Source organism: Etheostoma spectabile, chromosome 1 (assembly GCF_008692095.1).
Source record: "Etheostoma spectabile isolate EspeVRDwgs_2016 chromosome 1, UIUC_Espe_1.0, whole genome shotgun sequence".
NCBI lineage: Eukaryota > Metazoa > Chordata > Actinopteri > Perciformes > Percidae > Etheostoma > Etheostoma spectabile.
In genome coordinates, this window is record NC_045733.1 from 7,182,766 (window position 1) to 7,205,927 (window position 23,162).

Genomic DNA, 23,162 nt, shown 5'->3' on the forward strand with positions numbered 1-23,162 from the left:
TTACAAGGACACTATGTGTATTAATCTGCTGTGAAATATAGTCTCCAACAAATGTTCGACATAAATAGAATTTATTATTAGAATTTATTTAATTAGTATATAGAATTTGTAGACAATATGCAAAATGTAGAATAATGCCAGCTTTTAATGAGACTTGAAATTTACTTGGTTGTTCCTTGTTTGGCCATCCATGTTTTAGACCAATAATAATGAGTTTCATTAGTGTATAAAAAATAAACTGTTTAATATCTGGAAAAAAAATTTGTATGTGTTTTGGAGGGATGTTGGAGGATATGTGAGTGTATAAAAGTGTGTAAATAAGTGCATGTTTTTGATATTGCTGTCCATGTGTAACAGATACATTTTTCACATTCCTAAAATTCCCCCTCTATCATACTGGGAACTGGTAGCTTTCAATGTCTCTCAGACACACAGCAGTGCTTTTATTTCTATACACTGGATCTCTTGGGCTATGTGGGCAATGTGTCACAGTATAGGAATTACATGAACAATGGTAAAATTATACATAAGTATCAGGAGATAGAAGTGCTTAAGTTGTTAAATAAAACATAACTATATACATCACTGTATAAGTTCCTCACTGCTTACAAAGAAATTAATCATGGCCCTTCACTTTCTCAACTAGCCGCAGGCAGTTTCACTCAATCAGATAATTTTTTAAACAGACAGGAGATTTAAACTCTCTGATCCTCGTGTGTGTGTGTGTGTTGTGTGTGTGTGTGTGTGTGTGTGTGTGTGTGTGTGTGTGTGTGTGTGTGTGTGTGTGTGTGTGTGTGGTGTGTGTGTGTGTGTGTGTGTGTGTGTGTGTGTGTGTGTGTGTGTGTGTGGTGTGTGTGTGTGTGTGGTGTGTGTGTGGTGTGTGTGTGTGTGTGTGTGTGTGTGTGTGTGTGGTGTGTGTTGTGTGTGTGTTTTCCACTTCATCTGACATTAGTTGTATTTTTACAGCCTTTCTGTGGGTTTGTTCTGTCTGCCCACAAGTGACTTTCCATTCAATCAGACTAAGATGGTGAAGTCATTGGCCTCTGCCGGAGACAATGCAGTTTGAATGTTGAGCATTGACTTGGCTATGAAGTCAGAGTAAGTGGTACCTTTCATTAGTCCTCACAGACTCGTACAACAGATGGTTCCAATAGTTGTGCCTTTTTCACCGCTTGCTTGGACTGAAACGTGAAAGCATAAGTGCAGTCAACGTGTCTTTGTTTGAACTTTTCACCAAAGGCTCAAGAGATTATTGAATGCTGGCCAAAGTTTAGAATTAAATGATTTCAACATAAACGTAATAGTAGCTGATCTTGTGAAAGGACAGCCACAAACAGCAGTTATGAAAATGTAAGGGTAAATGTAATGTTTGCACAATACATTTGATCCTTTTTCTGGCAGAAATGAACATATCACTACCTCACACAAACTTATTTTAAACTCAACTTTCAAAAGATATGACTCCACAAAGGCTTTGTAGAAGATATTATGTAGGCCCCAAATAATCCACATGCTACAATACACAGACATTTTCCCATCACAGTCTGCTGCAATGCATGAAAGTTTAAAGCACCTGCATCATATATCATGCCTGTCTCAGTCATCGCTTGTCACTCATTGACAATCAGAGAGTAAATTCCACCAAAAAACTATTGATGTGGTCCTGTGACTATCTGGCTAGTGAGGCCAGTGAGAGGACTAGCAGTGTTTAGGACTCCTGCTGATGGAGCAGTTAAGGGCTTTCTATGCACGTGGCAAAGGAATGTCAGCTCTCCGAGTTTGAAGCTGAATGTTTGCTGATAAATGCCTCGGGGGTCCTCAGTATTGCCCCACAGGATGGGCTTTTTGAAGCTACAAAGATGTATTAAGCAAACTGAGGGTCACCTGGGTGTACAGTATATCTACGGCCTGGTTGGTGTTCCTTTTTCTGCCAGAAAATTTCTCTGAAAACAGGATGCAAACACAGAGCTAAACAGGATATTGTGCAAATGAGTATGCTAATTGTAGCTTGGGTACAAACTGTTGCTGTAGGAGCAACATTCAAAATCTCACCACATTCAAATCACAAACAAACATGTTGTGGCCCAAGACTGAATGGTGGATGGTCGAGTATAACGACTAACTTTTGCATTGTGCTGGTGTATTGTCCCAGACTAGAGCTCACTGTGAACAGTTCCATGGCATGGTCACACTACCACCTGAGGCCCTGGGGCTGGGTGTGACAGTAATAGTGGATTACTGTGGGGGGGCTGTTAGCCTGACCTCTCCGCCTACCCTGCCCATCCCACTCCATGGGACATTAAAATATCAAAGGCAGACTTCTCCCCAAAACTCACAGAAGCTATGGTCTCCACCCAAATAAGCTCACACATGCTTAATGCAGAAAATTTCCACATGTTGCTTTGATGTTGAGTTTTGGCACGGTTTTCAAAATGCTTGATGGTTGATTGGAGGCAAGAGAAAACTACAGTGCATTTCATTCTGTCAGTACAGCTCTATTCTGACACAAGTGTGTGTTTTAGTAAGTGTCTTTCACACGCAGGCTCATATGTAAGCATACTGAATGTAGAAGGTGTACCATTAAGCACGCACACCCAATCAAAGGCAATCAATGTGTGTTAGTGTAGGTTTGCTTTACAATTAGTTTCAAAGTCTTCTCTTTTTACTGCTGAAATCATTGTTTGGTTTTCAGCTGGAATGAAAAATACCACAAATACTTTTCCGGTCTACTCATCCATTGTTAGTGCTGCGCACCAGGAATGAAAGGTTTGCATTCCTTGCAGGTTGCAGTGATAGGAAAACCACGTTCTACCCATTTTAAATACAATATACACAGTAGACATGTTATTTATATATAATTGTTGATTCCCTGGAGCCATTACATAAGCCTTCATTGCAAATTTTCTACTAATATATGGAGGAGATAATGATACAAAATAATGTATATATTACCTGCAATTTAAGACTACTACAAAAATATTAAGCCTAAATCCAACCAATTAATTCTGCAATTTTAGCAAAGTTTGTCCATGGTGGATACCGCATGTTGAAACTTCCCTGGTTTTGTTCGTGTAAAGCTGATGGAAAAGTTTGGTTCTCTGTTGAAGCAATAAGTAATGTCAAGAACCACAACCAACTCCTTTTTATAGCCTCACAGGGTTATGCCTCTATAAAGCACAAGTCGTGAAAATGCTCCACAGCTGTCTGACAACGAGCAACTGGCTCATTTTACTTTCTGGCTTGATTTTTCTCCCCAGTATTTAAATCCTCGTCTCTACTTGAAATGTTATCTCGTCAATGTGGGTGTTAGCTAACTGCATGGTTACTTAGACATTGACTCCTTAACGAGGACTGGTATTGAGCGGCCTTTTCATAATTCGATAATGTAAGCTTACGTCATTGAGAAGATAAAATACAGCTGTGTTGTCAACATAACTTAAATGACTTAACCATTCTAATCTATAAACCATTTAGATGAAATAATGATGAAACGTCCTTTTATCAGGCTAATGACAGAATATGGAAAAACATCAGCTGGCTAAAGCAATCTGAGAGATTTTCTTTCTGCCATGAGATGACATCAGACTGTTATGTGTCTTGCCTCTGCAGACTGGGCATGACGGTGCGGGCCAAGCTGAGGGTGTAGCCACATCTGGCAGAGACTGCTGAAGTAAGCAGGAGCCTTAGCACACCAAACCATCTACTGCAGCGGGGAAGATGGGAGAGACAGAGGAGGAGAAGGATAATGTGGGAAAGCTGTTTGAGAACTTCGTCCAGGCCTCAACCTGTAAGGGAGCCCTTCAGGCCTTCAACATCCTCTGTAGGAGGCTGGACCTCGACCCTGCAGAGAATGACACCTTCTACAGCAGACTGAAAGCGAAGGCCACGTCTTGGAAGGCCAAAGCACTATGGAGTAAGCTAGACAAAAGGATGTCCCATAAGGAATACAAGAACGGCCAAGCCTGTGTGGGCACCAAGGTAAGTTTAAATCCTTGTAGAGCTGCACCACAAAAATATTTACCAATCAGAGGCTAGAGATTAAGATGATGAATTTACAAAGGATAGAGAGCAAGGTATAATAATAATAATAATACATTTTATTTAAAGCGCCTTTCATGGCACTCAAGGACGCCGCACAGGGAATTCATAAATTAAGAACAGCAAAACAAATACTATACAACAGCAAAACAAATACTATACAACAGCAAAACAAATACTAACAACAGCAAAACAAATACTATACAACAGCAAACAAATACTATACAACAGCAAACAAATACTATACAACAGCAAACAAATACTATACAACAGCAAAACAATACTATACAACAGAAAAACAAATACTATACAACAGAAAAACAAATACTATACAACAGCAAACAAATACTATACAACAGCAAAACAAATACATACAACAGCAAAACAAATACATACAACAGCAAAACAAATACTATACAACAGCAAAACAATACTATACAACAAAAAACAAAATACTATACAGCAAAACAAATACTATACAACAGAAAAGGCGGAGCAACAGACATTTAGGTGGAATACGCAGTTATAAACAGATGTGTTTTTAGTTGTGATTTGAAATGGGGGAATGAATCAATGTTTCTGAGTTGGGGGGGTAGTGAGTTCCAGAGACGGTATGTACACGATATGTAAATGATTTTGACATGTTACGCACAATACATTTTAAAAGGTATACCAAAGGTATACCATACCTTTTTTTTTTTTTTTTTTTTTTTCCTACTTTCCAGGCAGGCATCGTTTTCTTTTCGGTTTGGTAAGAAAGTAATTTCCGCATGGTGTTCGTTAGCTCATTTTTTCAGTTCACATGGACAAAATGTGCACTGTTTTGCCAGAGTTATGTTATTTTTGTGTGGTCACCTAGCTAATTTAAAAGGTCTACTTAGTGCTGCATTCAAGGATCCTGCACTATCCCAGACTTTGGAGTTGCCTGTCTAAAAGCAGCCCTCATTAATAGAAGAAACAACAACACATATCATCCTTTTTAATGTCCTTATGTGCTTGACAAATATACTTCAATTTTTAAATGCATCCAACTCTCAAATCTTGACTATTACGTTACTATACATTTTCAAATTCAGTTCAATTTTATTTATAGTATCAATTCATAACAAGAGTTATCTCAAGACACTTTACAGATAGAGTAGGTCTAGACCACACTCCAGAATTTACAAGGACCCAACAGTTCTAGTAGTTTCCTCCAGAGCAAGCAACAGTGTGACAGTGGCGAGGAAAAACTTCCTTTTAGGCAGAAACCTCGGACAGACCCAGGCTTTGGTAGGCGGTGTCTGACGGGCCGGTTGGGGTCAGTCTAATGTATCTGTTATGCTAGGAGATTGTTGAGATGTTGTGTGAACTGCAGTAACATCACAAAATAAACGGACTAAATGCTCACCATGATGGGTTACCAATCTCAAGCATGTTTGTCCAAGTTAATGTGCTGAAAACAAAAAAATGTGTTGCGTGCCGACACAGCCAAAGCCTAAAATCATTGGTATGTGTATCCTAAAAAGGTCTAAGAATATCATAAGGTTTGTTTATACATCATTAAAGTTGATGATTCATGTCTTAGTGACCTCACCTCAGGCACTAACAGAGTGCTATAGCACTTTTACCATCTATTTGCCCAGAAATAGGTCAGCGACTACAGGAACACTCATTCTTTCACTGCAACAACTCCCAAAACACAGGACAGGAAATTAAAGAGATGTACATTTACTTTGCTTCTGATCTGTCCCTCTCAGACAGGTGCTACAAGACAAAGCTGTACAGAGTGAAATACAAACATAATGTTGCATTATGTCATAGACAAATGCTTCACTGACCCATTATATGTCAATATTTAGCCATACAAACAATGCTATACATCAAAGTTAAGAAACATACACACTGTACATAAAACACAGCAAGCAACAGATGTTCAAATGAAACATGACACAGAATTTCAGAAAGACACAAAGAAAAACACCATGACAGCTGTTTGCTGCTTCATCTAACCCTGCAGCCAATCACATTCAGAGAGCAAATAACACATGTAAGAAAAGAGCTGTTGAAGAGCTACTGAGTTGAATTATCAAGAAATAGCTGTAATGGGGACAAAGATATCATGTCAGGGTTGTGTGGTGTGGGGGGAACTTGGCAGTAAAGGTGATGAGGGAAAGGAGGAAAACCTGTAGGAGTGTGATTACCTTTCAGGCATCAGCTGCCTCCAGCTTAAAACAGTGTTTTTATTGTGCCGAGAAACAGACAGCATCCCTCAGCATCTATGATTATTTGGCCCCGGTTGTTCTGAGGGTGTGCTCTGCTCTTTTTATGCTGTTCCTAAAAGGTTGGATTGTTATTAAAGTGTTTTTTAACTGCTTCAACGTTTCAGTTCTAATGGTTCTGTCTGATTTAAGCCAACACCAAAATAGGTCAGAAGAAAGAAGGTAAATGTTTAAAGAAAGTGTGACTCTCCTTCTTCTCTTAACTTCTGAGCCAAAAGTTTTTGGTCAGATTTAGAAAATTTGACAATCAACAGGTTTGTGTTGTAAAATAAAACGTGGCACTGTACTCCTACTTTAGTGGGACCAGAGCAGTAAACCACATTAACACACAGTGGATTGTGTTCATTATTGAAACACTAACATGTTGTGAATTTATGACATTGCCTTTTTCTTCTAAAAGCCTAAGGTTTAATAAGTTGCCTATTAATTTCTACACATGTGCAGTATGAAGTCTGTTTCAATCGCAAACAGGGCGGGAGTTTTGCTTTTACTCGATCGGAAATTCCCCCTGTCCCTGGGAGAATCACAAGGTGACAACTCAGGGTTTTATGGCAACTCGGCTTTTTAACAGCGAGTGACCGATATATCACTCGCCGCCTCATGCTCATGTTCCAGCTGTAGGAGCAGTCTTTAAAGGATGTGATGCCATTCGTGTTTTATTGCCTGACGCAGCTGGCTGCTGTGACACCAACATGTAACATGTGTTTCTTCCTCCATAAAGTTTCACTGTACACAAAGAAATTGCAAATTGTTCTATTTTTTCTATTATTTATTTTTGATGTGATGTTGTAAATCATTCTCAGCACACTTCATCAGAGCTTTGTGACACACAGTGCACGTTTAACCCTAAAACTGTAACACATCTTGACTCACCGGAAAAAATGCATTTAGGGTATGTAGTCTCATTTAAAATTGAGTGACTTTCATCTCAATCGTGTTAAGCCCCAGATTCAGTATGTTGCACACAGATGTACACAGATGTTTTGTCAGACAGCCCTTGCAGTCACGCAGTTTGACAGTTTTTTATGTTTGGAATGATATTCTTTACGTCCCCTGAAGAGCTGAAATAATTAGTCAGTGAAACGATGTGTTGATTTGCAAAATAATTTAAAAAAATGTAATTGATTTATCATTTCAATATGTATGCCCCTCAAGTGTGAATATTTGCTTAACTTGAATATGATTGAAAACAAAATATATATTAGATTTTTATGGTTTGGTCAACCAAAACAAACAATATAAGACATCATCCTGGGCTCAATTAATCGTCAGATTAATTGATAACAAAAAATAGGGGTTAGTTGCACCTCTAGTTTCCCAACATTTAAACCAAGAAGCTGGGATAAAAAGTGCTCCTTGTTAGTAATTCACACTTTCTGCTGCCATGAAAAAGTAAACCGTGCAACTTTGACGGACTGACAGCGTTCATTACTAAGGCGGGGCACAAATGTTACCAGGGCGAGGTGGAGATGGGATGAGAGAGGGGTCAGGAGTGGGAAGTTGAAAGGAAGCATGTGTGTCCTGACTCAACAGATGTGGAGCAAGCAAGCTGTCAGGAAAAGCCTCATATCTGGGGTAATATATCAGCAAATGGAAACGGGCTAAAACAAACAGCCTGTCACTGCTAACGGCTGATAGATGAAAACAGTTACGAGTTAAAAATGTGCACAAATGTGCAATAAAAATGTGCACATTGTGAACGTACATATGACTAAACTGCGTTATTACTGTGCACATGAATTACATTTTCAGCATCCTTTCATCTCTGTCTCTGGTTTAGTAAATACACTTACTCCCCCTTTGTTGAGAGAAAAATAAAACAACATAGCCAGCAGGCAGGCATGTCCAGGCAGCGCTTCCACCACCTGTGTGTGCGTCACACCTGAGAATACCTCCTTATATCCTCAGGCAACACACCTCATCCTCAGTGATGACACACTGTGTTCCTCATCACCCACATCCCCTGTGAAGCCCCCCCAAAGTTTAACCACACACTCCCAGAGGGAGAATGTGGAATGACTAAAGCCTCAATCATCGTGTTTTTGGTGCAGGAGCAGAGAGCCATTTAGGGTATGATTTGGGAATGAGCTGGCATTGGGTGATCTGTAAACGGCAACCAGGCTGATTGTCTCGCAGAACTGATATGGACAGGTAGCACCTAATCGCACTATCCTCACTTTGTGTTGTCTTTTTGGTAGACACAGGATGTCAGGAAGTGAGTCCTCCTGTTCAAATACGTTGCAAACCCCTGTCTGCATGCTGGGGTGATTTAGAGGTCTGGCAGATTGGAAGCTCTTTGTGCTGTTGGATTAAAGGCTTTCCTGGGAAGGTGAAAGAAAAGATATTTTCAGCGCTAATTTGGTGAGGCTATCGACACGGGACTGTCCACCTTGTTAAGCACAGCAGGGGCAACATTCAGAAGTGGTTTGGTTCTGGATTAAAAACTCACTCAAGTAAAAATACGTACACAGCTCTCTACACAATTCTCTATAATGCCTCTTAACGTGTTTAGAAGGAAAGAAGATCAAGTTTGCCAGCACACATGCGTCAGTCTTTCAAGAGGGTGATGTCATGTTAGAGCCACACATTCTCAGACAGATGCTGTAACCTCAACGAACTGACTTCATGCATTTTTGGGTGAGGCCCATGCATGAATAACACGGTTGTATTAATGGTTTTGCGAGATGTTTGCAAACATTCCTCTTGGCAATTTCCTGATAAATGCACTTTATGCACATTCAGGCACTTGTAAACTCTCTTCATGTTTTAGTAACAATCCTTACACACACAAGGTGGCATGTGAAATAGTCTTCTCAAGACTGGAATAAGCCTCAAAGTCGTTGTCTATCCTGCTGAAGTGTCTTTGAGTGAGACACTCAGCCTCTAAATGCTCCAGTGGTGCAGTGAAGTGCTGCTTCCTGTCATGACATGGCATAATGCTCCCTGGCATGTTAATAAACAAGTAGGACATAAACCATTATTTATTTCAGCCTCTTCTGCAGGACAATTATTAGCCTGGGATTATAGATGTCTTCATGATGTAACTCATTCCTCTGTGCATTGTGTAGTTAATAAGGTCAATTTGTCATTCTCTCATATTTAGTGCCTTATCATCGGAGGAGGCCCCTGTGGCTTGCGAACAGCCATTGAGCTCGCTTTGATGGGGGCCAAAGTGGTGGTGATTGAGAAGAGAGACTCCTTCTCCAGGAACAACGTGCTGCACCTTTGGCCCTACACCATTCATGACCTGCGGGGCCTCGGGGCAAAAAAGTTTTATGGCAAATTCTGCGCTGGGGCCATAGACCACATCAGTGAGTGCTTTTGCTTTTCACTGACCTGTGATTAGGCCTGCACGATTCTGGGAAAAATACGAATCTCGATTCTCTGCCAAGATTTTTTTGTGCTCAAAGTGTAATGTTTATTGCACACATGACAAAGCCAATTGTCAGTACCAAACATAGATTGTTTTGGGACCTATAGCACATTGTGCATCACCACAAGCCAGTAAACATAGAGGCTTCAACAAAGGGAAGGGAGAGCATTGCAGCGCTTGGGAGCGCTTTAAAACCTATTTTATACACTCTGTTAGTCTGTCAACTCGCAGAAGAAAGTAGTTGCGTCTGTGATGCCGTCGGCTCGTAAAAATAAATGAGAATCAAGGTCATTTAATAAAAAATAAAATTTAAATTGTGAACTGGGTGAATCGCGATCACGATTTTATAACGATTAATCGTGCAGGCTTACCTGTGATCACATATTATTAGTCTCTCTAAACATGAATCTTTTCCTTAAGCGTATAGTATTTTGTTCGACCCTAAAATTGTACAGTCCAAAGTATATTCAGTAGTAGCGTTAAATAGTATGGTACTTTCTAAGATCACTTCTCAGCTTTAACTTATTTTAGATCTAACCATTTTGTTTGTATGTAATCTATTGTTATTATATATTATTTGGCTTTTTATTGTGACTTGTTTGTACATTTTTCCTTGTTAAACGATGATCTTTTTTATTCCAATACAAGAAAAAAAGCCTCATCAAAGATCCAAGAGAGTAATGGAGTTCAAGCCTTGCTGTCATGAACACAAACACAGTATGGCAGTGTTTTACATCTGTATGCAAAGACTAATGTGTGTGTCTGTGTCTATTAGGCATTCAGAAGCTGCAGCTGGTCCTATTGAAGGTCGCCCTGATTGTTGCAGTAGAGTTTCACATCAATGTGGAGTTTGTCAAGCTGTTGGAGCCCCCAGAGGATCAGGAAAATGAAGGTATCCATCCACACGTCCAAACAATAGATTAGTAGTGCTTTTATACTCACCCACTGACGGTTGTTTTATGGTCGGCAAGCTTTGGGAAGATGGGGAGATTTAAGCAGCTGGAAACAATACAACTGGGACATGAAGTGAGGTTAAGAAGTTTAATAATGTGTAAAGCTAGATATAGACATAAGTCTGCGTCGGTTTGGTAGACGGATGCGTAGTAAACTGCGTAGTTTACTGGAGGATCTGTATTTGCTCCCCCACTCTGGAGTTTGGCACTCAGCTTCAAGGCTGGTGAGGCAGCAAGGGACTTCTCATCGCTGCAGTATTTAATTTCCTTGACAGCCACCAATAAACAGGAGACAAACATTGGCACTGATTTAGTTTTTCATCATATTTAGATGAGGTTAGAGGAGTATTTTGCTTGACCTCCCTGTTGGTGCTCAAATGTATGCCTACTATATTTACAGCACCCACCAATCACATTAATGCCAGTGAATAAACATTGTTCTCTTTGCTAAATGTAGTGATTATATATTTTACTCCCATGTGATGATATATTTTACATTGGCATATATACTCTCAAGAAGAATATGACTATCACGCTGTTGTCAGGTGTTGTCTCCTTAGCTGTAATATCTATACACTGATAACAACAAGTGCCTTGCCTAAATTTAGACACACACTTATCCCTCCTGTTTTGCTGTGACGAACTTAGCTCTGCCCTGGACATCATGGAATGCATTTTCCACATGGTGATATTACACAACAAACTGCTAAGCTGTTATCGTGCTGGTCTCACACTCATGCAACACCCACACTGCGTACTTCAAATGACTAGTATTGAATCTGAAACAATGTTTTGCTTGTTAGTCAAGTTTGCAGGCCTGATCTAGTGGGCTTTTATTAAGCATTCCTTTTAAAACCAGGACATGAAAAGCCACATCTTTCTGTACTTTACTGGCAACGAAACAGCAACAGATTAACACATTTAGAAATGTTAGAAAAGCAAAGCAGTTGGCAGAATGGTCCAGGAAGTAGAGATGCTTTGACTGAGACATTATTGAAGTGTGCTTCAGCAAAAATACTAATCTTTATCATTTGACATTCTACATTCTGTGTGCTGATTGTTCTGTGGAGTACAGCCCAAAGGGAACATTCCTAGGATATATATCATCTATCTTACTATTTCTCTGTCTTTGTTTCCGTCTCTCAGGGCTTGGATGGAGGGCTACAATCCAACCTGCTGATCACCCGGTGGCTAACTTTGAGTTTGATGTTGTGGTGGGAGCTGACGGACGCAGGAATACTCTGGAAGGTGAGAAGAAGGCAAACAAAAGGAGCAAATATTATGCAAGTGCACTTCAAAAAGTACGATGAATGTTACCTGTGTATGATCATGCAAGTAACAATCTGTGACCCAAATGTATATTTTCCCATCAGCAACAGTCAAAGCACAGGGTTAGAGTTTTGTTTCTTGAAACAACTTGGAGTTTATTTAATACTTTCTGATTCTGTTAAATGTTGAATGAAACACTGTGCAAAACATAGAGCAGAGCTTGGGCTCGGTGCAACAGCTGATGTGATTGGGTGATTGGACTCTCTCTCTCCTCTCTCTCTCTCTCTCTCTCTCTCTCTCTCTCTCTCTCTCTCTCTCTCTTGGGTTCTGTATTACAAAATGCTGTCATCTAACAACCAATTCAGATCAGATGCTTATTCCTAAAAAGGGCATTTTTTGGTCTGGAAACATGTTTAGCTCATTCTTCAATTATGATGATGTCTGGGGGAAATGATTTTCCCCTACAGTTCGCCCGTTTTTTTTAAGCTGCTTTAATGGCCTAGCTACGGTAACACAGTTAAATGCAATCAGATCTGCATGGCAATAAAGCGACACAGAGGCGAAAAGGTCCTCCGTGGCTTCAACACTGACCATATGGAGGAGATGTCTTGTTTTCTGCACCCAGAAAGTACTTTCCCTGCCTCATACATCACTTTGTAGTACGCCATTTTCTTTTACTTACTGCACTTATAGCTAGAATTTTTAGAATTCTTGCTGGTTTGAAAAGGTCATTTAAAAAATGTACCAGTAAAATCTTGAACCTTAGTGTTATTCTGTTTGATGTCTGCTTCTGTTTGGTTATGTTTTGTTCGGGACATAAAAAGTTAACATTGAAAGAAAACCCTTGCATTTTGTTTCCTATGTCCCTGTTTTGTCTTTCAAAATATCTGCAATAGACCGTTGTCAAAAGAACAATTTTTATGGTTTTATTGCATATAGTAGCATCCATTGAATCATAATTCCTCAAAGATATGAATAAAATAAAAAACCTGCTTACTCATAAACCATAGAGTACATTTTTAATAAAATTAAAGACAATTTTGCAAGTTGTCTGTTTTACTGCTACACTTGCAGTTCAACAGGTTAGTAAGAAAAAGGCATCTAACTTCAAATTAATTACTTAACTTAGAATCCATTGGGTTTGTTCCCTCGGCTATTTAAAGGCTCACCTTGGTAAGTTGCCTCTTATCCTAATATAACTAACTTGTAATTATGGTTAAAGGGTAAATTTCCTTTGGTTTTAAAGTGCCCATATTATGAACAAAAATCAGTTTTTCTGGCATTTTGGGTGTTGTTTTGTGTCTCTGGTTCTTCCACACGGATACAAATTTGGGGAAAAAAAACTTCTGAGTGAGAAACGGGTTTCTGAATGTCCTCCACCTTCAGTCTCCGGGTGAGCTGTTCAAAATCTGCACAGCTAACCGTAGCATGCTAGGGCTAGCATGCTAGCTTGTTCTCAATGTCAAAACACTGCTACAACACACACTAGTTCACCATAATCTACAAAAGAACTACTCCCATGTCCCTGTTCTGCAGGTATTCCACAAGTGTGTCCTCGTTTAGAAGAAGTCTCCCAGCTAATCCTGACATGTACTGACCAAAGTTGGAGAAAGAGTTATCTAGCTGCTACAGCGCATGTGCAACTCCCAACAAAGATAGTGTAGAAGTAAGATCTCTCACTCTGTAGCTAAAACAGAGACCTAAACACACAGGGTGAAAATAGAATCTGCGGCAATGTTTTTTGAAAATGAAACCATGTAAACCTACTCTGGTACAACCTCAAAATACAATTATGAACCTGAAAATTAGCATAATATGGGTGCTTTAACAGACAAGTCGATAGGACAGGTTTGCTTGGGAACCCCCCCTGCCCCCTATTTCTCTGTTTCATTCTTTTATTTGTATTTTTTTTTCTATCAGGTTTCAAGCGGAAGGAGTTCAGGGGAAAGCTGGCGATTGCCATCACAGCCAACTTTATAAACAGGAACACTACTGCAGAGGCCAAAGTAGAAGAGATCAGCGGCGTTGCCTTCATCTTCAACCAGAAGTTCTTTCTTGACCTCAAAGAGGAGACAGGTGGGAAAGAAGCTCAGTCAAACTGCCTCATTGTGGTATTAGCTGGCATGAAGATGCATTAGACATTGATGGGTTTGAGTTACTGGTTAGATTGTCTGCAACAATTTGATGTCCATTTAGTGCTTTTCAAAAATGTTTTAGCTAGTCTCAAACCATATTATTTTTTTGCAGGTATCGATCTGGAGAACATTGTGTACTACAAAGACAACACACACTACTTTGTCATGACTGCCAAAAAACAGAGCCTGCTGGACAAGGGAGTTGTCATTAATGTAAGCAGAACATGTCTTCAGGGATCCATTGTGTCCTTTTTCACTGTTCTTCACTTTTTGAAAATGTGCTTTTAACCGTTAATTTTCAACATAGTTTATATTTGATCATGATGACAAGAAATCAACATCATGAACATCATATTTAACAACATAATGCAATCAAATGCAACATCCCCAAATACTGTCTTTACTTCATTTTTCTTCAGACTGTGTTAGAGAGGTGTTGAATTAAGTAGTACTGTAAATTATTAACATGTTGGCCTTGGAAATAGCATGGTAGCCAATAATTGTATCACTTAAGATTGATTAAGACTAATAATCAGACTGAATTTCCATTTTGTTTAATTTGATTATTTTATCTAAATCTTTGCACTTCAGAGGTCTAGAACCAGGCTAGTTGTATACATTTCAGTATATCATATCCACAATCTGTAGTTGTCATTTTTGTTATTTTATGCATTTTATACATTAGGGCTTTTATTACACTTTTATGTGCAGAATTACAAAAAAAACTCTTAACTCTTAAAGAACAGATCATAAAGAAAACAATCTTGGTCTTTTAGTTACACTCCCTCTTACTCTGTGTGAACTTCTCCTGACTGTCGTACTCCTGTTCACCAGGATTACATAGACACCCAGATGCTGCTGAGCAGTGAGAATGTCAACCAGGATGCTCTTCTGTGCTACGCCCGAGAGGCTGCTGACTTTGGCACCAACTACCAACTTCCCACGTTGGATTTTGCCATGAACCACTGCGGGAAGCCAGATGTAGCAATGTTTGACTTCACAAGCATGTACGCCTCCGAGAACGCTGCTCTGGTCAGGGAGAGATTTGGACACCAGCTGCTGGTAGCACTGGTTGGCGACAGTCTGTTAGAGGTAAGGAAGAGCAAGACATATCAAGTCAAGTGAGCTCAGTTCAAGTGAGTGTATGAAGTTAGCCGGGTGTTAAGGAAGAGAAGCTGTTACACAACATGTAACAGCTCATCCTTCATGTTCACTGACACACATTTATATTCATACACTCATATTTTTGTTGTGTGTTCCTGTGCAGCCCTTTTGGCCCATGGGAACAGGTTGCGCCAGAGGCTTCCTGGCTGCCTTTGACACGGCCTGGATGGTAAAGAGCTGGGCTCAGGGTAGGACGGCTGTGGAAGTGCTGGCAGAGAGGTACACACACACACACACAAACACACACACGTTGCTCTATGCTACATATGTTGGGTGATTTCACTTGTTGACGTTCAAAGTATTGTCAAACAAAACGGAGGCTAGCTTGCCTCTCCCTCTCCTCCTCCCATGCCCTCCCCCTACCTTCCGCACACTAACCACCCAACCCCCACCCCCAAATCCTTCTTGTCGGTTATTGGCTGGAACACTATTTATGTTTTGTGGTGCAGGTTGGCACAGTTTGTTTTTTGTTGGCATTTGTGGAGCCTGGGTGGTCTACAGAGACTATTTTTTTTTTTCTAGGGGACAGGTAGCTAGCAGATAGTGGGAGATGTTTGCTGTATGTGACAAAAAGAATTTGTAGCCTAAAATATGCATGTCTATGCATCTGTCTTGTATTGAGCCAGATTTGTTTCTTTATTACATGCAAGAAAAAAATGATCTGAGAGAAAAAAAATGTTTGAGAGAAAAAGTGATCACACTGAAAGCAAAAAAGCCTTTTATGAGAGAAAAAAATTATATTTGACAGAAAAAAGTTTTCATACCAATAGCAAAATAAATCACTCTCAAAACACTTTTTTAAACTCTCAAATATATATTTTTTGCTATCAGTGTGGGAAAAAAAAAGTCTTTCAAAAAAAAAAGGCATTTCTCTCAAAACGTTTTTCTTCTCGCTCTCAAAACCAAAAGTCTTTGCTCTCGTTTCAATTTTTTGCTCTCGTCTCAGGATTTTTGTCTTGATGTGAAAATAGTGTCATGGTGTCTTGTCTTGGGAGTCCATCTGAATCATTACACCATTGTCACCATCATAGATAGATAACTAGCATCCAGCCCACTTCTAAATAAATACCTTTTAATTCTCTAAACAATTTTTAACAGTCAAACTGAAACTTGTTCATCAACGATGATTATGTGTGCGGGCTGGTTGGTTAGTTTGCTAACGCCAGCTTGCTATTCCACCAACACTGGCGCTGAGCTCCAGGGGGTTGCGCCGCTCCTACCGGGTCTGGAGCTCTCCGTGTCCGGCTGGAGCTCCGTTTAGATAAGGTCGAGATCGGCGGCAAAGCTTTCTAGCAATGTTTTCACAGTGCCCGATCCCCACTGATGGTGGTCCGTCTGCGGCTGCAGGACTGGAGGTCACCGCCAGTGTTTCAGAATGACTGTTAAAAAGTGTTCAGATAATCAAAAGGTATTTATTTAGAAGTCGGCTGCCTGCTAGTTATTTATCTATGTCAATGACAATGGTGTAATGATTCAGAGGGACTCCCAGGACAAGACGGTGCTCACCCAACTGACCAATAGGAACGTGGCCACACCCATGACACTATTTTCACATCGAGAGAAAAATCCTGAGACGAGAGCAAGAAATTGAATCGAGAGCAAAGACTTAGGTTTTGAGAGCGAGAAGAAAAACATTTTGAGAGTTTTTTTTTTCACACTGTTAGCAAAAAATATATATTTGAGAGTTTAAAAAAATATTTTGAGAGACGTTTTTTTTTTGCTATTATGAAAACCTTTTCTCTAAAACATTTTTTTTCCCTCTCAGATCGTTTATTTTCTCACATATAATAAAGGAACAAGTCTAGCTCCATAAATTGCTCTTGTGTTTCAATAGGGAGAGTATTTACAGGCTACTTCCACAGACAACAACTGAAAACATTGGCAAAAACTTTGACCAGTACACCATTGACCCTGGGACTCGATACCCCAACCTCAACTCCTCTTGTGTCAGGCCACACCAGGTGAGAGGGAGTACCCACTTTGACAAAATCAGATTCTTACCATCTGTTCATCTGTTTTTGTTTTAACAAATAAACACAACTTCTTGAGTGTCTTTATTATAATAATTTTTCCTTTTCTTCCTGTTTGAGGTGCGTCACTTGTACATCAGGGGAGAGGTGAATTCCTGCTCTCTGGAGCGTGCTGCTACCATACGTCGGCCTGTGAATCTCTGCAGACGAGGTAAGTGTAACTTTACAGATTCCCATGGGTTGTTTCTATGAGTGGATCTGTCGTCCAGAGCACAGATTTGCTCCTGACCCTTTTTTTAGAATATTTACAGTAGTTATCTGACTGACTAATAGGGGTTTCCACTCTGTTACTTTTTATAAGGATTAAAAAAAAAAAGCCTTGAAGAAAGAGCCGGTTGTGGGAAGAACAGTGAAACACAATTTTCTTGCTTTCCAAGTTCAGCATTACTTTATGTACCTCTCCACACGCTGAACTGAGCTGTTCAAATAAAGTAACTCGAGTCACTGACTCATCAAAGGCAGCGAGGAAGTACGTGTCCAGACAAAAATGACAAAGATATGTACATACCTCAGCTTTATTTCTGATATGGCCTTACTTACTGGCACACCATGTGTTGGTCCATGCTTGTGACATCAAATCTTCTTCAGCATAAACTTGTGGGAGCTTTTTTCTAACACAGCCTGCATTGATGTGAGAAGTTATTTAAGGAATTGCATTGTTTTACCGTGTTTCTGTTGTAGAGTCAGAGATCAGACCTGCGAGGCTTCTTACCTGGTGCCAGAAACAGACAGAGGGCTACAAGAATGTGATGATTACAGACTTGACGTCTTCTTGGAAAAGTGGCATCGCCCTCTGCGCCCTCATCCACAAGTTCAAACCCCAGCTGATGTACGTAATACACATCAGATAATATCAGAAGCAGCATGCAGCTCTGAATCTTTCCATCTTAAACCAGTGTTTTGAATGCATACGCATGAACACATTAACTTTTGTGTTCATGTTTTGTGTTCATTTGTTTTTTAAAATGAACTCTGCACCCTTTTTTGTAAAAACTAGTCGTGAGGAATTTCATTTCTTATAGCTGTGTTAAAGATGCATGCCATGGGAGTAGCTCTTTGATCTATGTGTTTTCCGCTGCACTCTCTACCCTTCTTTGAGCGCTGATAGATAGCTGCACTACTCGTAAAGTTAGCTGGCAGTCTATGTTGCAAACAGAGAAGTTTTGAGAGTGCAGCTATGTACATTTCACACATTTTTACTAAGGCCATTTTGTCAGTGAAATTATCAACTCAACTGAAATAAATACTTGCTGTTGTACCTGTATTCATTTTTTTGAGAAGGTCCAAATTGTGGTCATTTCTGTGAGTGGATCTGGAGCCTTGGACACAGTCCTTATTCAAAAATAGAAGAAACTGTACCTTACTTTCCACTTTTTAGGGTTAGACTGGCTTGCAGAGCATGGAATAGCCAATGCAACTGTAGATTAGTACTTTTACAAATCTAATTATATCGTATCCACTCTTTAATTATTGCCTTCATTCCTCGCCACATGCCACTACAATTTCATGTGGTCCTGTAAGTTTCCAGGAACTACTGTCATTTGCCCCCTTCCCTCCATATGCATGCCTTTCAGCAGAGCACGCTGCAGAGAGTTGAGCAGGTTCACAGAAGAGAAAGAAAGGAATAAAGTGTGAGCCTCCGTACTTATGACATAACACCAAAGTTTGTGTGTGTTGCTGCTAGGTGACTGTTCTCTTCTTTACATTATTTATAATGGTGCCTGCTCAGGGTAGGTAGAGAAATCAGAACTAGTTTTTTTTCTCCCATTAGAAGTAATTTGCTGCCCTTTTCTCCTGCAATATGAGAAACAAGTTCTTCTGCAGGGCTAAAAATTGATAAAGATAATTTTCTGTGTAAAGTCATTCCATTTAGGTTACGTTAATGCTTTCTTATCAGGATGCGTATTATCTTATCTTGAACGCTAAACATCAGTCACACTAGAGATGACATGAAATGGAAATAATCCTTTTAAGAATCTCCGTTACAAACATTACTTTTACATTCTTGTCTCATTATTCAGGGTATCTTAAATGGTTATGGTACTACACTAAAGTAAAAATTTGTTTAAAAAAAATTTAATTAAAGAAGTCTCATCATGTATGCATTGCCAAGTGATCAGGGAAAACGTAAACCAGAAGTAAATGGCCTCACCATAAAAATTTAAACCCTACTATAGGCTGGCAGAGGAACTTTATACTTTGCCATGACATACATTCTCTAAATCTTTTTTTATAACTTTCCTTTTACTCAAGCCACCATTACTCTCTTTTTCCATCAGAGATTTTGACTCTTTAAAAGAGCAAGACCACTGTGCAAACCTGCAGCTGGCTTTTGACATCAGTGAGCGTGAATTTGGGATCGGACCATTCACATCTGTGAAGGAGCTGAGTGACGATCAGGAGCTGGATAAGACAAGGATGATCACCTACCTGTCCAAGTTCTACGAGCTGTTCCGGGGCACACCTCTACTTGCCTCAGGTACTCTACTCTTCTTTACTCTACTCTACTTTGATCTACTCTACTCAGCTCTTCTCTAATCTACTCTACTATATACAACTTAACTGTCAGGACTAAATTGTCCTGAACGTGACTCTACTAAACTCAACTCTACTTAGCTCAACGCAACTCAACTCTACTCTACTTGACTGCATTCATCTGTACTTTACTGTGTTCTTTTTGACTCAACTCCAATGTACTTTGCACTTCCCTGCTCTTTACTTCTCAAGTAGATACAACTCAGCTCTACTGTACTCATTTCATTCGAATCTAATCAATTTGATTCTACCTCACTTGACTCGGTTGGACTTGACTCTACTTTGCTGAATTGTAATCTACTCTGTAATTATAGACACTGATGTCTGTTTCTGGTCTTCATCTTCTTCACTGTATTTTATGATTTAAAATATGTACAAACGACCACAAAAAAACAGAAACGACAGTATTGAATTTCATTTGGTTTCCTGTAAAAATGTGTATAGTGCAGTCCTATTAGTCAAGTACAAGTACATAAGAGGAATGTGTATCTGTAGCAGATCTGTGAACTGCTGTAGTCTAAGAGTCTTGACAACATGAAGACAGCTGCCTGTCTCTACTGAAGGGATATTTAATGAATATCTTTACTATGTTGTTTTATTTAACACCAGCCAACCGTTCTCCTTCTGACATGCAGCTGAACAATTCAAAGGCCTTTTTATGTAGTGGAACATTTCTTAAACAAATACAGCAACTTTCTTTATTCCCATACCACTCATATAACTTTACTTATCTATATTGTCTGTCATTATTCATTGATATTATCTGAAAGTTATGACTGTGCACCATGGAAACTACGAAAACTCTGATGCAGTCATGTGTTCTACTGCAGGTTCCAGAGGACTGGATGAAAACAATGAAGATTATCCATCTAAGGAAGTCAGAAGTAATAATAATGTGCTCAATCTTGCGCTTCCCAGGAAACGGGTACCAAAGGTAACTCAACACTGAAATGTTTAAATCTAATGTACTAAATATAACAAGTTGACTGACTTCCAATATCTTTGTTTAATGTGGGATTAATTTATATACATGCATTTTGTCGTTGTTAAATTAGTTTTTAGGGGCCATTTATGAGATTTTCTCCAGCCTTTTTTGGCTTGGAATTTCTGCCCTTCTTTTGACTGTTGGATATTCAGTCTTATCCCTTTGTGCTGTACTTTTAGGATGAAAAGAAATCAGACAGTATAGATCCAATTTACAAAAGGAGGCGGAAGTTCTGCAGTTACCTAGAGGAGGTTTGTTAATTAAACTACCTACTTGTAATTTTCAACTTATCTTCTAGACAAATAAGCATGTTCAAATATTAGGATCTTGTCTATTGTCTTTCTCTCGTTAGGCCACCAATCTGTCGAGTAATGGCTCTGCAGTGCGAGATGACCAAGAGCCCAAGGAAAACAAAGTGCGCTCAATGGCTACTCAGTTGCTGGCCAAGTTTGAAAGCACACCAAGCTCCACCATCCGGAAAAAACAGGTGAAAAAAACACAATAAACACATATATTTTATTTTATTGTAGTAGGGCTGCAGTTTTTACTGTCATCCCTTAAGGCTGTAAGTAAGTATATTTGCATGTATTTGTTTAACTACAGACCAATATTTTGTACATCCTTCCTACCTGCATATTGTTAAAAAGAAATTGCTCAAATGGATCAAAAATACAGTATGTTTTACATTTCCCTTGTTGTGAGCTGGAGCTCTAACAGTGGTCTGCTGTTTCATTCTGACAAAACTTTTCCTTTCGCTAATGCCACACCACTCTCTTGTCTTTTGTTTCCAGCATTTAATCTTTTCAGTCTTTTCTATTTCTGTGCCTTTTCATTAACGATCTTCCTGAGAGAAGTCCTTCCCGCTGCAAACTGTTGAGCTGGCTGAGAGTCTGCACATTAAACTCAGGCCTCCAGTCCCACCTAAACCTCCTTCAGAAATGCAGGTAGTCTGGAGCGGTCAGACGGCAGTGTTTGTACCCACAATACAAACAATTAGCAAACATCAAGTGTAAAAAAACAGATAATATGGATCATCTCATTTGAATGTAGCTGTTGGCTGTTGACTCACAAGTCTCAGATGTCACAGCCTGTTCTCAACAGCGTTACCATATGATGACTACAGAACTCTGGAAAAATATAAAGCAGACAGAATATTCATTGTAATGGATTATCTAACATTGCAGCACAATGAACGTGAGAAGTATCCAAGAGCGGGCACCTCATTTTTTTAAGCTGAAACATATAAAAACACTTGTGGTGTTCTTTAAATGATTGCCTAGTGGGTGAAAGATAATAAATCAATTAAAGCTTCACAGTTTGGTTGCTTGATGAGAAGCTTCACCACCGCTTACGTGTGCACTACTGTATATCATCCCTTTCAGTTTGAAGTCAGTATCAGAAAAGCAGCAGAACACTTAGTTCGCCTGCCTCCAAAGACGCTGCCCAAACCTCAGCTCCAGCCTGATGTCCAGCATCTGATTTCTGTAGTGAAGCTCAAGCATGTTGATCAGACGCACATTGAAACAAAGCCCCAGCCTCATCCTGAGAGTGCAGACGCCCCTGCTTCATCTCCCTCTTGCCACTCAGCAATCCATTTCATGTCAAGAGTTCTCCAGCGCCTCAGGGAGGTGGATGCACATGTCTCTGAGGTGATCTCTATCTCCTTCATATCTTTAACTTCTACTTTTTCTTTCTGTCCCTCTTTTTAAACCTTGTGATCGCTGCATGTTCTGATCCCCCAAAAAGGCCCCAGAGTGAACGTTGATTATATATTATGCTATGATTATTCATTTAGGCTAATGTAATGTGTAGTCAGATGGTGAAGTCAGCCCCTAAATTATCCGGCCTTATGAAAATGGCAAGAGCAGGCGTGCAGACCTGGCCTCGAGCGGAGACAGGCACACAGGCAAATCATTGGCCTGTCTGAGTGCGGGAGGAACAGGTCTGCCAGGGCCGGTCTGCAAATAAGCTATTTTGATTATTCAGATTTGCCAAAGCATGCCTGTATTGGCTCAGACCAGCACTGCACAATTGTTGTCCTTATCAAGTCATTAAGTGTAGAACTGATGTGTGAGATATAGTACCATCAAATGCAGTTTCACTTGTTTAGAGAATTTTCTTAAAATAATGAAAACAAGAAATATATTTCAAGTAAATCACTATGACAAACATGAGTTATTTTCTTAACCACTGCTCATCATTGTTAAAACAGCTTGTCTATGTTTGACATGGTCATGATTTATAGGATCTTCTTATATATTAAATCTTCTCATTTTGTTTTTTGACAGATGCACCTGCAATTTGAACAGAAATGAGCTCTGTTAAATGTTCAATGTCTTCTTCAAGTATTGATTGTCAGACCCCTTTTATAGCTGACAAAATGCTGCTAGTTGACATATAGTATGATGTAGGCTAACAG

At 39.6% G+C, this 23,162-nt stretch overlaps 1 protein-coding gene across 13 annotated transcripts in view; it reads left to right on the forward strand.

Annotated features, from left to right (window-relative positions):
* mical2a (microtubule associated monooxygenase, calponin and LIM domain containing 2a) overlaps positions 1–23,162 on the forward strand; it is a 40,795-nt gene that overhangs the window by 9,338 nt on the left and 8,295 nt on the right. For 8 of the 13 annotated variants that reach the window (XR_004331753.1, XR_004331762.1, XM_032514263.1 and 5 more), the window contains exons 2-18: positions 3,610–3,978; positions 9,403–9,610; positions 10,448–10,564; positions 11,772–11,873; positions 13,815–13,970; positions 14,142–14,242; positions 14,864–15,121; positions 15,297–15,412; positions 17,028–17,154; positions 17,284–17,374; positions 17,905–18,052; positions 19,503–19,702; positions 20,589–20,692; positions 20,923–20,994; positions 21,096–21,230; positions 21,598–21,687; positions 22,126–22,392. Coding sequence is in view for 10 of the 13 variants with exons in the window: in XM_032514263.1 (XP_032370154.1) it covers positions 3,718–3,978; positions 9,403–9,610; positions 10,448–10,564; positions 11,772–11,873; positions 13,815–13,970; positions 14,142–14,242; positions 14,864–15,121; positions 15,297–15,412; positions 17,028–17,154; positions 17,284–17,374; positions 17,905–18,052; positions 19,503–19,702; positions 20,589–20,692; positions 20,923–20,994; positions 21,096–21,230; positions 21,598–21,687; positions 22,126–22,392 (2,553 nt within the window). In the remaining 3 variants the exon portion in view is untranslated. Of the gene's footprint in view, positions 1–3,609; positions 3,979–9,402; positions 9,611–10,447; positions 10,565–11,771; positions 11,874–13,814; positions 13,971–14,141; positions 14,243–14,863; positions 15,122–15,296; positions 15,413–17,027; positions 17,155–17,283; positions 17,375–17,904; positions 18,053–19,502; positions 19,703–20,588; positions 20,693–20,922; positions 20,995–21,095; positions 21,231–21,534; positions 21,738–22,125; positions 22,393–23,162 lie in introns of those variants that run through there. The other 5 variants (XM_032514333.1, XM_032514342.1, XR_004331765.1 and 2 more) reach the window with 4 other exon arrangements.